Source organism: Populus trichocarpa, chromosome 12, assembly GCF_000002775.5.
Source record: "Populus trichocarpa isolate Nisqually-1 chromosome 12, P.trichocarpa_v4.1, whole genome shotgun sequence".
Taxonomy (NCBI): domain Eukaryota; kingdom Viridiplantae; phylum Streptophyta; class Magnoliopsida; order Malpighiales; family Salicaceae; genus Populus; species Populus trichocarpa.
The window spans coordinates 5,851,509-5,867,616 of NC_037296.2; the positions used below are offsets into that span (position 1 = coordinate 5,851,509).

At 35.4% G+C, this 16,108-nt stretch overlaps 2 protein-coding genes, 1 long non-coding RNA gene and 1 pseudogene across 10 annotated transcripts; 2 read left to right on the forward strand and 2 right to left on the reverse strand.

Moving 5' to 3' along the window:
• Window positions 1-1,634: 1,634 nt before the first annotated feature.
• LOC112323686 (small nucleolar RNA R71) lies at window positions 1,635-1,745 on the forward strand (annotated as a pseudogene).
• Window positions 1,746-5,954: 4,209 nt separating this feature from the next.
• LOC7487085 (zinc finger BED domain-containing protein DAYSLEEPER) lies at window positions 5,955-9,724 on the forward strand. Of its 8 annotated transcripts, none has more exons than XM_024581799.2 (6): window positions 5,955-6,310; window positions 6,433-6,511; window positions 6,694-6,769; window positions 7,019-7,258; window positions 7,549-8,417; window positions 8,505-9,724. In XM_024581799.2, exons 3-6 carry the CDS (start codon window positions 6,730-6,732, stop codon window positions 9,414-9,416), a joined length of 2,061 nt encoding a protein of 686 aa, XP_024437567.1. In that variant the 5' UTR covers window positions 5,955-6,310; window positions 6,433-6,511; window positions 6,694-6,729; the 3' UTR covers window positions 9,417-9,724. The 8 variants fall into 8 exon arrangements, with proteins under 8 accessions (XP_024437567.1, XP_024437564.1, XP_024437565.1 ...); XM_024581796.2 differs by having other exon boundaries at window positions 6,433-6,503; XM_024581797.2 differs by having other exon boundaries at window positions 6,433-6,485.
• On the reverse strand, window positions 8,379-8,813 carry LOC112323481 (uncharacterized). The gene is made up of 2 exons (XR_002976905.2): window positions 8,666-8,813; window positions 8,379-8,574 (listed from the first exon to the last, which is right to left on the reverse strand). It is a non-coding gene; the product is annotated as an uncharacterized LOC112323481 (long non-coding RNA).
• Window positions 9,725-9,749: 25 nt separating the features above from the next.
• On the reverse strand, window positions 9,750-14,354 carry LOC7487086 (uncharacterized). The gene is made up of 7 exons (XM_002318526.4): window positions 13,660-14,354; window positions 13,414-13,566; window positions 12,896-13,242; window positions 11,687-12,431; window positions 11,481-11,577; window positions 11,342-11,396; window positions 9,750-10,286 (listed from the first exon to the last, which is right to left on the reverse strand). Exons 1-7 carry the CDS (start codon window positions 14,180-14,182, stop codon window positions 10,221-10,223), a joined length of 1,986 nt encoding a protein of 661 aa, XP_002318562.2. The 5' UTR covers window positions 14,183-14,354; the 3' UTR covers window positions 9,750-10,220.
• Between the last annotated feature and the right edge of the window lie 1,754 nt (window positions 14,355-16,108).

Here is a 16,108-nt window from a genome sequence, read left to right on the forward strand (position 1 = left end):
CATTTTCATCTCCAGGTTGCTTGCAAATGTTAAAAATATTCATCTTCAATGTCATGTTTTCAAATGATAGCTTCATCAGTCCATTCCTACAATTAATCAATGCATTAGAAGTTGCAAGAAACAGACGTCCTAAAATAACAGGAAATGAATTACATGCTTCAACAGGTTGTGTATCCAAGACAATAAAATCCACAAGATAAATGAATTTATCGACTTGTACTAACACATCTTTAACTATTCCTCTAGGCACTTTTACAGATCTATCAACAAGTAAAAGAGTTACGGAAGTTGGTTTTAACTCATCTAGATTGAGACTTTAAAAAACTGAATATGGAAGTAAAATCACACTAGCTCCAAGATCAAGTAAAGCTTTTTCAATTTTATGTTCTTCAATAAAGCATGAAATTGTAGGACAACCAGAGTCTTTATATTTCAAAGCATTATTGTTTTGAAGAATAACACTTACTTGTTTGGCTAAAAAGGCTTTCTTTTTCACATTCAGTTTTCTCTTCACGGTGCACAAGTCTTTCAAAAATTTAGCATAAGAAGGTACTTGTTTAATAGCATCCAGCAAAGGTATATTGATCCTTACCTGTTTGAAAGTTTCAAAGATTTCAGAGTTGTGATTGACTTTCCTTTGTTTAGTAATGGTATGAGAAAATGGAAGTGCTAGTGGGAAATCAGTCTTTTCTTTGCAATGTTTAGATTCAACCCCTTCCTTACCCTTAGAGATTGACTCATCATCTTTCTTACAAGGTTCAAGAGTGGGTTTTTCAATAACCTTACCATTGCGAAGAGTGATGACTGATTTGACTTGATCCATATATTGGCTTCCGGAACTACTTGCATTTGTATTGTATTGCCCCTTTGGATTTTGCTGTGGTTGAGATGGAAACGTACCTTTCTCTTGAAAACTGAGAGCATATGTGAATTTTGCAAGAGCATCTTTTAGATCTGCCATGGTTTGAACATTTTGAGTGTTGATTGTCTCATGCTTTTCAATGAATGCATGCAATGTTTCCTTAAGATTTCTTCTAGGAGGTGGAGCATAAGGAGGTGCATATCCATGAGAATTTTGAAAATTATGATGTGCTTGAAACGGTGGTTGTGAAGTTTGTGCATCACTCTTCTAACTGAAATTTGGGTGATTTCTCCAACCAGGGTTGTATGTTTGCGAGTATGGGTTATGATTGGGCATTTGAAAATTGTTTAGAGCATGAGCTTGTTCATGGAGGCATTCCTTGAAAGAAAGCAAAGTTGGACAATCATTGGTTGAGTGTTCATTGGTTTCACAGATTTGACACACAATGTCTTGAACAGATTTTAATTGACCACTCTTTTTCAATTCTAGTGCCTCGACTTTTCTAGCTAAAGATGCAAACTTGGCTTGGAGGTCATGATCTTCCCTAAGGTTGTAAATTCCTCCACTAGATTTATGAGGTTGAGTTTTACTTGGTGCCTCATAAGTGCTTGTAGTGTCCCGATTTTGAGCATTTTCAGCTAGCAAGTCTAGGTACTCCATTGCTTCATTAGGGTCTTTATCTTCAAAAGTTCCATTGCACATCAATTCTACCATTTGTCTATCTTTAGGTGTTAACCTTTCATAAAAATGTGAAACCAATCTCCATGTTTCAAAACCATGATGAGGGCAAGTATTAAGCAAGTCTTAATACCTATCCCAACATTGGTAAAATGTTTCTCCTGGTTTTTGAGTGAAAGTGGTGATTTGTCTTTTGAAAGAGTTTGTTCTGTGAGACGGGAAAAACTTCTTTAAAAATTGTTGTTGCATTTCATCCCAAGCACAATGGATCTGAACCTAAGATTTTGTAGCTATGTTTTAGCTTTATCTTTTAATGAAAAAGGATAAACTTTTATCTGATGGTGTTCATGCTACAATTTAAGTCATTATAGGTGTTACTAACCTCCTCAAATTCCCTTAAATGCAAGTATGGATTTTCTAGTTTTAAGCCATGAAAAGAAGATAAAGTTGAATAATGTTTGGCTTAAAATTAAAAAGAGATGCATCAGGGGGGAAAACTATGCATGAGGGTGCACTTGTTCTTGTGGGATTCATGTGGTCTCCAAGTGTTCTAACACGGTTATTTATTATTCTCATTATGAAGCGACTGGTTATCTTCTTCGACCATATTTTCTGAAAATGATGAGGATACCCTACAAAGTCTACCACTTAATGTACATGACCAAACTTTCTTGCACGTGTAAGAAGAGAATAAAGTGGAAGAAAAGAAAAGAAACAAAACAAAACAAAAGAAACAAAAGTTAGATAAAATGAAAAGTGAAAAGAGAAAATAAAATAAATATTATAATTTATACAAGAATTTACCTCCCCGGCAATGGCGCCAAAAACTTGACACATCCAAAGAGTTTATGTCTTCTTTCAAGTGTAGGAGTGTCGAAGTAATAAATAACTCGGCAAAACCGGGGTCGAACCACAAAAAAGTTAACTGTATAACTACAAATAAAGAAAAAGATAATAACAGAAAAGGAGTTGAAGAGAGTTTTGAGATGTGATATTGATATAAGGATTAACAAGGATACAATAATTGTCAAGGTTAGAGGATCCACTAATGATATTTCAAACAAGTATAGTATAAACTCTTTTTATTACTCAACTGGAAACCACACACAAAGGAGGTTCCAATCGGATTATAAATTGTTAACATGATTACATTAGTTATCTTATTCGAATAATGCTAATACTTGTAAATGTTGTCAGGTATTCATAATTATAACTTATGTTAACAAAAAATCAAATTCCTTTCATAGCACAGATGTCGGTTATACCATACGGTTGGGCTATGAAAGTGCCAAGTATGTGTTATACCGAGGGTTATACAACATAAATCTAGATTAACCATTTAACAAGCAAAGTATTAAAAGTGAACAAGATAACAAATACAAAACATGTTAGTATCAAACATTAAAGTCCATGTTGAGTTTATACTATACTTATTCTTACACCATTAGTGTAACCTTTTCACCTTGACATAATAAACTTAGCTAAACATAATGAAGAGAGAAACATAAATAAACAAGATAAGAACATAAATAAGATATAAGTTAACTAAGTAAAGAAAAGGAAAAGAAAAGCATAAACAAGAGATTAATATAAACAAAACTTAAGCATTACAAAAATATAAAGAAAGAGAGCAAGAACATGATCTTGATCTAAAAACCAAGATGCCTAAATACATGGCAAATGCCTCTTTTTATTGTCCAAAATTCAGAACTATTGATTTGATGACTAATTGTTGAGTGGGTGGCCACATCTTGACTTGGTGACAATCCTTATCTTCTTGTCTGAACAAAACGTCATTGCTAACATCAGAATTTGAATATATAGTCTTCATGAAAGTTCTAGGAAATTGTCTCAGCTTTCCAACAAAACAAGAATCAGCACATTTGGACCTCTAGAACTCGAGATATGGGCTAAACACTGAACATTGTCTATGCTGCAGAACAAATTCCGACTTCTTCGTTGTTACTTCAATTTAAACTTGAAAACGACATTTTTAAATCTTGGACTCTCATGAAAGTTTTAGGCCTATGTCTTAGATTTCCATCCATATAGACCAGACCTAAATCCAAGTTTTACAACTCCAGGTATGATCCAATAACTGAATAGTGTTCTAGTTTGGATTGAACCAGCATCTCTTTTCTATGCTTGCCCCCTCTCTTTGTCTTCTCAATTTCAGTAGTTAAACTCATCAATCAATCATTTGATTTATGTGATAGGCCTGCATTTAAGATGAATATTTACCATAAATTAAAGGTATCTTATAGTATCAGACTTGTTATTATAAAACATGCTTTAGTTAAGGAGTTATTGATACTTTAAGTGCAAAATGATGATATAAAACCTTAATAAAAATGCACTTTTAAGTACTAATCAATCCACTACGAGGGTACATTAGGATGATGTGGTCTTTCAAGTTATAAAAGCAATCTCATTAACTAGGATTCAATGTTTAGTTTTCATATTATTATTTAAAAAAAACCACGAAGTAGAGACTCTACTTTTCATGATCGATTAAATATTGGGTGGGACAATGAGCTTTTGATATAAATAAAAATGGATACAAAAATTAGAAGACTTTCATTAAAGCAAAGATGAAAGAAACATTGTGACTTTTTGGAAAAACTTTGGAAAATAATGTAATGCTAATTTTGCTTCTTTATCTAAAACATTTTATATTGGCTTTCAAGGATATTTAAGTCTTTTTACATAGTTTATTTGTCATTTTTAAATTGACCAGGGACAATAAGTATTTTTTCATCTTAATTTCATATTGAAACGACCAAAATACCATTGGAATAACAAAATTTAAAACTAGCATCAAAGGATATTGTTGTATTTTCATAATGGTTTTTTTGTTATTATAATTTAAGATGAGAGACAATTTGGTATTTAAACAAATATAAAAAATAATAAGCAATTAAAATACACAGTAAAACGATAAAAATACTCTTAAAATAAAAAAATTTGAGCCTAAGGTCAAGGGGTGTTTTTGGCTTTTTACAAATGTTTTTTTTATAATTAGAAAAACAACTCAAGGGCACTTTGATATTTAACTAAATTTTAAAAAAAGGACATGCTTGTCCTGAAATCCAAAAATTTCCTTCCACCGTGAAGGTTGAATTGTCATTGCGTTCTCTTCTTGTTGGTGCAGAGCTTGTCGCCGTTGATGGTTTGACTTATCACTAGTTTACTTTTTTTTTCTCTCTCCTCCCCTAAAAATTTTAGCTTGGCTCTCTTAGTTATTGATATTAAAACTTTAGTCCTTATTTTTTTGATTTCTCATTTTTGGTCTTGACTCTTTTGTAGAAGTTTATTTGTTTTTAATTTTATCCTTCAATCCTAATTTATCAAATATTATATTCTCCAATTTGGTTCTTAATTTTTGGATTTCTAATTTTTTACCTTGGTCCTTTTATAAAAGTTTTATTGGCTTTCAATTTTATCATTCAATCTAAATTGATGGTATTATGTTTACCAATTTGGTTATCATTGTTTTGATTTCTAATTTTTTCTTTGCTCTTTTGTAAAAGTTATTATTTTTTTCAATTTCACCTTTCAATCAAAACATTGTTTTTATTTTTTATGTCAATCTTGACACTTATTCTTTTGATTTTTTTTTGTCCTTTTACTAAATTAATTTTTCTTTTCAATTTCATCAGTCAATCAAATTTAAAATGTATTTTGTATTTTAATTTTGATTCTTATTATTTTAATTACTATTTTTTAATTCTTTTGTATAATTAAAATTATTTTTTTCAATTTTATCCTTCAATATTTGCATGGAATATAATTGGTCTTCATGGTTTTTCTAGATTGGATGTTTCAAATCTAATAACCCGGGTTACAGGTTTGAAAAGTTAATACGAGTTTTTTTTTAAAAAATACTTTATAATTATCTTTATTTTTTATCAGGTTATTTGAATCTCATGATCTAAGTTACAGATTTAACGTGATATCTCGAATTGACTCAACCCTGATTATCATGGTTATAAATTTATATTGACCGGTTTTTTATCATTTTTTATTTTATTTCAATATCTAAATATTATTTTATATATATATATATATATATATATATATATATATATATATATAATTAATGAATCATTAGCACCAAGACTAGTATACACACACGCAAATCGTTGTGAAATAAATGGGTCTAAGGAACGTTGGATTTGAATGTGTGAAAATCAAGCTCACAATGAGTGAGAAGCTCCACCTGGGGCTCGACAACAACTCCTAAACCAAGCAGCAGCCTTATTATTATTATTATTATTATTAAGTTTATACACAAAGCAAGGAAATTAAAACACAAAAATAAATAAAAAGGACAAAGCTGGCTCCAAATTCCAAACTGCTTGACTGAGTCAAGCCTTCTGTTTGTATCTACCAACATAGAGAACCTGAGTCTCTCTCACTCGCTCCGAGCCACTCAGTCGAGTTGTTTTTAAAAACTTCTTCATTCAGTCATTAGGTTTCCACCAGCCGAGCCACACACGCAGGCGCAGACACGCACTCTCTCTCCTTCCTTTTATGACTTAATAAAATTTTCTTCTCTCAACAAAAAATAAAAAAATCTATCAGTCTCTTCTTGCTCGGCTTAGATCCGGCTTAGTTAGATCCACAGCCTTTCTTTCTTTCTTGATCTCCCTCCCTCCATTTTTCTCTCTCTAGACTCTCTCTCTCTCTTCCGCTCCGTAACACCTGTCTCTTTCTAAGTTTTTCTTCTTCATTCACCATAAAAAAACCTCCAAATCCCAGTGATTAATGGTAAGTAACGTACTCTAACTACCTCTCCCTACACTTATACCAAACAACACTGCTTTCTCGCTTGATTTCGAATTTTTTTTTATTAATATATAATTTATGGGTTCTTTTCTTTTCTGTTTCAGATTTTTCTTGTTAGAATTGGAGAATTATTTGAGAGGAAGAGATGGATTTTGGGGTAAGAAAGAAGGATCAAGTTAAGCTGTAAAACTTTCTTCTTCTTCTTCTTCTTTTGGTGAAAATCTCTCCTTTTGTTGTGTTTTGGGTTTCAGACACTATTTTCTGGTTGTTTTTTTTTTTGGTTTCTGTGTTGATAAATAGTGTATGGTAAGTAGTAAGCAGGCTGTTGTGTTCGTCTAATTAGTGTGTGTATTGGGTTGTTTCAGACAGGAAGTGTGAGTGGGAGAGCTGCTGCAAACCAAATGGAGTGGACTGTAAATAATGCGTTCAAAACTTACAAAGGTAAACTCCATTTTCACATTTTAAGTTTGGTCCTTCAGATGGGATTGGATTCATTCTTTTTCGCGCATCCTGTTGCATTTTACTTGTAAAGCTCAAGGTTTTGTTTTGTGGGGTTCATTTTTTGTTTGTACTTCCAATGATGGATTTCTTGATTACTAAGTTTTAATCCAATAATCGTGCTGTGATGTGGAAAACTGGGAATGGAACTGATTGGATATTGCTTGTGTATGTAACTCTAATTGTACTCAGCTGTTGCTTGTGGAGTAGATATGGATCATCCCAAATCAATGATGGATGTGGCACTCATCCAAAATGTCGATCCAGTAGATATTGGACTGGGATCTTCAGAAAAGGGAACTATTGTGGTTCCAACAAAAAGAAAGAAGACAATGACTTCAGTCTATCTTAAATTTTTTGAGACTGCTCCTGACGGAAAGAGTCGGCGGTGCAAGTTTTGTGGACAAAGTTATTCTATTGCAACTGCCACGGGTAGGACTCCTATGCTAGTTCCATTTCCCCTTCTTTTCTCTTCTATTACTCACATGTTGTAACTTGTAAGTATCTAAAATGAAATTGAGATCCAACACTGAAACTACTGACCTGAGCTTTGTGCTGCATTATGAATCTGTATCCCGAAATCATGTGGCTATGTTCTAAATTGAAGTCTCCAAATTGCTCTTTGTTTTACCTTCTTGTGTTCTATTTTCAGATGAATTTGAGCATGATATCATGACAAGAATTTCTGTGTGCATGTAATGGTCTTAATTTATTTGATGAAGGCAATTTGGGAAGGCACCTGAGTAATCGCCATCCAGGATATGATAAGTCCGGAGATTCAGTCACTAGTTCAGCACCACAGCCCATCACTGTGGTCAAGAAAGCTCAACAACAGGGGAAACAACAGATGGATTATGATCATATAAATTGGTTGCTCGTTAAGTGGCTCATCTTAGCTTCTCTTCCTCCTTCAACCTTGGAAGAAAAGTGGTTGGCAAACTCATTTAAATTTCTAAACCCATCAATACAACTCTGGCCAGGTGAGCGGTACAAAGTAAAAATCCGTGAAGTTTTCAGGAGCATGCAGGAAGATGTGATGGCTACTTTGGAAAAGGTTTCGTCCAAGGTTTCAATTATTCTGGATTTCTGGAGCTCCTATGAGCAAATATTCTATATGAGCGTCACATGTCAGTGGATAGATGAAAACTGGTCCTTCCAACAAGTCCTTCTTGACATATGTCAAATACCTTATCCTTGTGGTGGTTCTGAGATTTATCATTCCCTGGAAAAGGTTCTCAAGATGTACAACATAGAGAGTAGAGTCCTCTCATGCACTCACGATAACAGTCAGAATGCTATTCATGCGTGCCATACTCTGAAGGAGGAGTTAGATGGTCAGAAACTGGGGATGTTCTGCTATATTCCTTGTGCTGCTCGCACTTTGAACTTGATTATAGAAGATGGATTAAGAACCACAAAACCAGTAATATCTAAGGTCAGGGAGTTTGTGCTAGAGCTAAATTCATCAGCCAAGATGTCAGAGGATTTTATTCAACTAACAGCAGCTTATCAGGAGGGCAGTTGGAAATTTCCACTTGAAACTTCAGCACGCTGGAGTGGTAATTACCAGATGCTTGATATTGTGTGCAAGGTAATTGCTCTTTCATCTGAGATCTCTAACATCTTAATATGAGATAAAGTGAGAAAATATGAACTAGGGTTTTATTTATGATTGCAGGCTGGAAAGTCTATGGATGGCGTTATGAGAAAGTACGAGGAGACAATTGTTGGGAGGACGGTGCTGAGCCCTGCAGAAAAGAATGCAGTTAGTATCGTGCATAAATATTTGGAACCCTTCTACAAAACCACAAACAACATTTGCACAAATAAGTTACTCACCATCGGGCTGGTTCTCTTCTTCATGGATCACATCTCTGAGATGATTACCCTATGCAAAGATTCCCGTCTCAGCTCAGATTGGCTAAAAAATGCTGCTGAAGACATGGCAACAAAGTCTAGGAGTTACACCACACAGGTTGGCAACATATTCATCTTCATGACAGCAATTCTGGATCCCCGAATCAAATGTGAGCTCATCCCTGAGAGCCTCAGCTCAGGAAACTATCTGGAGGAAGCCAGAACTCTATTCATAAGAAATTACTCTAGCAGCCATTTTTCATCCATGACAAGTGGGTATGGTGCTCAAGAGATTGAAGACGGGGGGGGTGTTTCCTTTGCAGAGGAAATTGCTAGGAAGAAGCGAAGAGTGAGCTTGAGCAATGCAACCGACGAGCTTACTCAGTACCTGTCAGAGCCTCCCGCTCCAATACCAACAGATGTCCTGGAGTGGTGGAAGGTCAACAGCACGCGCTATCCACGTCTTTCAGTGATGGCCCGGGATTTCTTGGCTGTGCAGCCGACCTCAGTGGCGCCTGAAGATCTGTTTTGCAGTAAAGGTGATGAAATTGACAAGCAACGATTTTGTATGCCACATGATAGCACACAGGCGATTCTTTGTATCAGGTCATGGATGCAAGGAGGGATCAAGTTGAAGTGCAAGTCAGATGAGATAGACTACGAGAGATTGATGGAAATGGCAGGTGCTACAACAGCAGAAAACACTGTTGGCCTGGACAAGAAACAAAGATGATAAAAGACACGTCAATGAATGAGAATACAGGATGTAATTTTGGTGTAATTTAGTTGATGGAAGCAAAGTGCACTTGCTGCCTGTAGTTTAGGTTATCTCCTGCATAGTCCATTTGTAATTTAGTTGCCTCTTAACTCACTAGACGCTCAGATTTTTTTATAACCTCTGTTGTATCTATCAATGCTATGCATGTGCGGTTCAGAATCCCCAAGAATGCTAACCAGAGACGAACAAATTATGGCATCTTTGTTTAGCTGTAATGGATCGATCAAATCTCATGGTCCATTACCATGTTTGGTTTTGTGATTTCTGAACTTGTAATATGATGAATGGTTATGAATGTAATGACTAATTGGATTACATTGCATAATGAATAGGTATAATTGTAATGACCAATGATTTGCCATGCCCGGAATCTTCAATTCCGAAGGCCCTTTGGTCCTCTGACTACACTTACAGAAAAGCACTTTGCTTGCTTTTAAGCTTAAAAGGTCTGTTTTTGTTGGGCCGTAATTTCCAAGACTATGCACATTACTCTCAAGCTCTTTCACCAATATGGAAAGCAAACCACCTCCAAGTCCAGAGCTCAGGTGGGGCAAAAGTTGCACCGTTCTCTTCTCTGATTTGCTAACAACAAATTTAAACAAAACTTATGTTTGGCAACGTATAGAGTCATATCATTTTGATGTGAAGAATATGATTAGAAGAGGCTCCCAACCAAGTATAATAAAATTCATAGTCCTGTTATTCCATGCAAGGGATCCACTATAAAGGATCCTTCACCGACGCGAAGCTTTTCCTGTATTACTGTATCCACAGGTGCTCCCTCCCATACTCGCGCACAATGACAGGCACACTTGTGGGTGGGATCTGCAGATAGCAATATGAATATACACAACCATCAGGAAGGAATCCCAAGCACCGTAAACAGTGGGTTAATACAAAAGGCAGCATCCATCACAACAGGGCAGCGTGCACTACAATCGAATTAAAAAAAAAAAAAACAGCCAGGTAGGTGCAGAAATACCAGAGAACAGAGAAAATATAGATTAAATTATTCAACCAGCTACATTAAACTTGAACATCATTTTGCCCGTGGAAAATAAGAAGCAATGGTTGAATCACCACACAGAACAATAAAGTTTAAACATGTACATCTTGCATCTCCAGAAATTAATTCCTTCTCCATGTTCTTGACTAGTTCACATGCTGGATATGGTAATTAGTGAGTTACCTATAGCAAAATTATCAAGTTCTTGCATTGCACTGTAGTAGTTAGTACTTGACTACATGGGTGTTTAGGATTGCGACTGGACCGTGCTTTTGAAATTTTTTGATTTTTTCTAGCTTTAAATTAGTTTTTTTTTTCTGTTTTTTGATTGTTTTGATATGCTGATGTCAAAAATGAGTTTTAAAAAAATGAAAAAACATTATTTTGATGCATTTCTGAGTGAAAAACACTTTGAAAAGCAACCTCTACCACAATCCTAAACACGCACTGCATTTAACTACTACTACTACACTGTAGTAGCTAGTCTCAATATTTTGTGTATTGTTTTACTACAACTATGTAGTTAAGTGTATTACATTATTGAAATGGAGTTGATATACAAGGAGCTGAGTGTATTATTTGCAAGTTATGTTAGTATGTCTGAGTGTATTATTTGCAAGTTATGTTAGTATGTGTAACATTATGCTACATATACACTCAAGACAGGAGGAAGAATGCATGCAACTCTGAAAAATGCAAGCCAAAGTGTGCGAACTGAGGAGATGGAAATTCACTAACACCAAACATTTCAAGGACATCCATTTAGGTGGGATAATACTAGCATTAACTAATCATTTGTAAAGATTCATTAAACAACACTGCAACACAGAGAATCCTGCAAAACAATCAAGTATTTTGTGACACCATGACTTACCATCCCATAATCAGTGATGATCATTGAGACATATTCCGAAGGAGTGGCATCATACCTGTCACAGTACAAGATCAAGATAGTATTTAGAAAATGTTTTTTTTTCTGGTTTTCTTAGGTTGCAAGGCATCTGGAAGCTTACATCAAATTTAGAAGCTGCAGATCATCCTTATTGGTCAGATCATCCAGGAAATTAATATCCATTCTTCCAGGAACCTTTGAAATAGCATTTGGATCACCTGCAGGCAACATGAAAAATGCTCCTTTATTTTCCTCTCGTATCAAAGAACATACATGTAATCAAGGGATAAAGCAATATGAACTGATCTTGCAAGGAAACAAACAAACCTAATTCATTTGAACAGATTGAATCAAGCAGTACTCTTTCATGAAATTTATAGGCTTCACAGCATATTAAGACTGGAACATGGAATGCATGAGCAACCATGGCAACACATGCAGTCCCAACCCGCGAATACACAGTTCCATTAGATAATACTGAGGAAGAGCCCAAGAAAACTCGAGTAACTTCATGCATGATATAAGAAACAGCATTTATGTGAGTATATGTACACCTCAGTCCCTTTCCGACCAGTCTACGGAGTAGGGCTTGGCCCTCAAGTTTCGGATGAGAGTCCACTATAACAACATGGAACCGTTTCCCAAGCTCATGGGCATATAACAGAATCATCTCAACGACACATGATGATCCATATGTGAGAAGAACATCCCCATCCGTGATCTTGGTAACAGCATGCCTAATTATCACATTGTCAGCAAGTACTATCTTCTCATTTATGAAACGATCAATATCTGCACAAAGGGAGGCTTTTGCTTCTGATTCAGAAACAGTTAAAGGCAACTTCGCAATCCGACTCTTGAGAAACCTAATTGCGTTTCCCATGCTCATAGAAAATGGTCGGCATTCTATAAAAAAGGAAACAAAACTACTGATTTTTGCAGTTAAGTCTCTAGTAAGAGATTTCTCAGGTGGTGTGGAATAGTCTTTAATGACTTCCTGAAATGCCTGAAGCATTGCAATACATCGAGCATTACCTCCAGAGATATCCCCAGCCAAATACTGTAGGCCAACCTGACAAAAGTTCATAGCTACATCAATAAACAAGCAGGTACACCAATGCCATAAATCAGTGTGCAACCAAAGTATAAGTGTTTGCATATGTGTGTGTGTGTGTCTGCTTTTGCATGCTTGGGGTCTTCCCTTGAACAGTAAAATCTAGACAATCCATCCATCCCTCCTGATAAATTTAGTTTTCCAAAAATATTGATATCACCAATGTAATTTCACAGCTGCTTACCATAAGTTCAGTTTACAAGAGGAAACTAAATTTGTGTACCAAAGTTGCAAGGGCATACGAACACATCAGTCTATAGGAGCATGTTCAACATGTTGCAAGCGCATTCATGATTTTCATTAACAATTTATTTGAGAAATCTGGATAAAAATTGATTTAACATGGATAATGATTTATGTGGCAATGGTTTGAACAAATTCCTGCATAAATGTATGAAGTCATTATCCAAAAGAAGTAGCACCTTGTAAACAGCTGGATGCATAGGATCAAGTTGGAAAAATTTCGACTCAAGGTCAGGAAGCTGAGTTCCATGTTCATACTGCGGTAAGTGTCGAAACAACTCAACCCTATTCCTAGCTTCACTTTGATTGACCACTGCACGCTTTTTAGCCTTTTGCACACGACTTCTGTCATCAAATTGCATTCGTGGTGCAGGGATATCTTTCCTCCTCTCTTTTTCCATAGAACGTTCACCTCCTTTCCTATCAGAAGCTGCAATTGAAGATGCAGGTGGGGGAGCATCTTTCTTCTGTGCTGGCTGCTGCTTCACAGGTTTACTAGTAGATACTCCCTCAGACACAGTCATAGCTAACAAAAAAGACGAATTATGAGCAGTGACACACAAAATTGATGGCATAAATTCTACTCTTCATTAAGCATGTTAAAATGATCGCATTTTTTTTAGTTTCTGTATTATTCAAAACTTTCAAACATTTTTTTTGGGATTAAAACAGATATATATATAAAAAAAACAAAAACCTTTAGCAGCAGCTTTTGCAGCACGTTGAGCTTCCTGCAAGGCACGCCGTTCAGCTTTTGTTGTTTTCTCTTTCGATGGTTTTGTACTCGGAGAAGAAGAAAGCCCTTTATTTATCTGAGGTTCCACAACAGCAGAAGCTCCACTTTTCTCCTCTGCAACAATATTTTTTTATTTATTATTAAAAATCCAAACTATAATAATAATAATAATCATAACGGCAGGTGGCAAAGGTAGTTGCAATTTACCTTTGAGTTGAGCGACAACAGGTTTTTTAACTTGATGAAATCCCATAGTCTCTGATGACTTCACAGACGTCAAGTCAAACCCGCCGCTAAAACTCGAAGCGAATTTCGCCGAATTACTCCTCCGAAACCAACCAGCAGACGACTCCTCCGAGAAGTCTCCATCTCCAATCACTCGACTAGACGGGGAAGCCAGCGGAGGCGACGAGCCGAGGAGCGACTCCGATGGATTGTAGCTCCCGACTACCGCCACGTGGTGGCTGCGGATAGGGCGGCGGAAGGCGGGGGGTTCAGGGACGGGGAGAGGTGAGGTTGCGCGGTGAACGAGGTTATCGGAAAGGTGACGTGGCGGAGGAATCATTACGGGTGATAAGGAGTTGCTTGCAGGAGAGTTGGAGAGAGGTGGTGAGCTCGAATCGCGAGGGAAGGACTGAGTCCGACTCGGCTGAGCAGGCGGCGCATTGGGCGTGAAGAATCCAACTTGCCGTACCCTGGGGACAGTGGTGGTGGCTCTACGCGCGTCCATTGTGCGTGGATTAGAATTGGCGAAGCTATCTTAATGGTGAAACATTGGAGATTTTAGAGTTTCGTTGGTTTGATTGATTAATTTTAGTAAACTAAGTTTTAGGGTTTTTGCAGAAAAGAGAATTTTGCTAAAAGGGAAAGAAGAAGAAACTGCCGGCTCCCTTTTGGAAAAATATAAATTAGTATTCCAATTATATAAATAATATCAACTAAGTATCTAAAAATCAAAATAGTGTTAATTAACTCTGAGTGGTGTAATTTAACTAGTCAGGTCCTAAATTTACTTTGTAGATATTAGAGTCTCATAAATCTCAGGACCACTAGAGACTTATATAATTGTTAATTTTAGAATCCGTGGGATTAGTCAATGTACATACAAGTTGACTCGAATACTGGGAAAACGATTCATTAATGATACTGCTTATATATGTTCTAAAATCAGTATAATTAAACAATCTAGGTACCATATAGGTGGTGACCCAGTGGTAAAAGCTTGGGACTAAGAGGTTTACTTCCTCTGTGGTTTTAGGTTCAAGCCATGTGGTTGCTCATATGATAGCCATTGGAGGCTTACATGATTGTTAACTTCAGGGCCCGTGGAATTAGTCGAGATACGCTCAAGCTGACCCGGACACCCATGTTAAACTAAAAAAAAATCATTATAATTATAATTATAAAAAATATTAAAATGCATGGGGTTTTCGTTGCAGCTCCATGCATGTACACAAAGCATCATGGATTTATAATGCTCCTTTTTTTTTTCATTTTTGGTGTCGAACCTTTTTCTCTTCAATTACATCCTTTGTAATCAAATTAATGACCAATTCCTTATAATTTATTGTATAAATACATAATTAAAAGACGGGGACCAAAGTGTAAGACATGAAAAAATAACATGACCACTAAAACATTCATATGAAAAAGTTTTTTTTAGTCCCCTTATTTCCTATTTGCTCCTGTCACAGTCCATTTAGTTTTTTAGAAGTTTAGGAGTAGTCACGTGGGCATTGCTGTGAGCGTAATTGCTAGCATAGCCATAAGTATAACCACTGGCTTAACCATTGGCATAGTCAATGGCATAGTTGCCACTGTATTTAGGTTTCACCATCCATAAAAATAGCTTTTGAGAAATAGGAAATAATTGACTTTTTATTCATTTTTCATGTCAATAATGAGGTTGGAAAAAAATTCATTGGAGAAAGATTAAAGACGTTTTTCATGGGCTAATAAAACTAGACATGAAGGACTTGGTTGACCCACACCTACAAGAAAAACACTCTGATACTTATATCAGTATAGTGTTTATACAAGTGACGTGGAGAATAAATGTTATTCCTTAGACTTAAATGTTCCATAAGTGTTGTTTAAGTCTTATATTAGATTTGTGTTGAGTCTTACATTGTTTGGAGAGATAAGCCTTTTTTATGCTCTCAGAGAGATCTGTTTATATAGATTTTTTTAATGATAAATATCTTAAGAAATATCTAAGATATCTTATAGAAATATCTAATTTATAATATAATTAATATAAATATCTAGGATATTTACGGAGAAGTGTACATTACATAAAACACTTGTGTGGTTTTTTATGTATCATAAAAACAATTATCATTAATAATTTGTTAAATTTGTTTGGACTCAATTTTAGGAAAAAACAACAACAAAATTAGGAATTATTTTGATTCGTATAAAGTATCGAGTCCCAAGAGTAATTAGAAGAAATATGCATTTGTTCTGCATAAAATATTTCATAGAAAAATATTTTATATATTTTTTCATAATTGATTTATATAAAATATTTTATGAAAAAAAAGGTTAACATAAAATATTATTTTATAAAATATTTTACTAATAATCCATTTAAAATATCATACAATAATTTTAACTATCATCATCTAACCACCCTCGTTAACAGATCACAAATTTT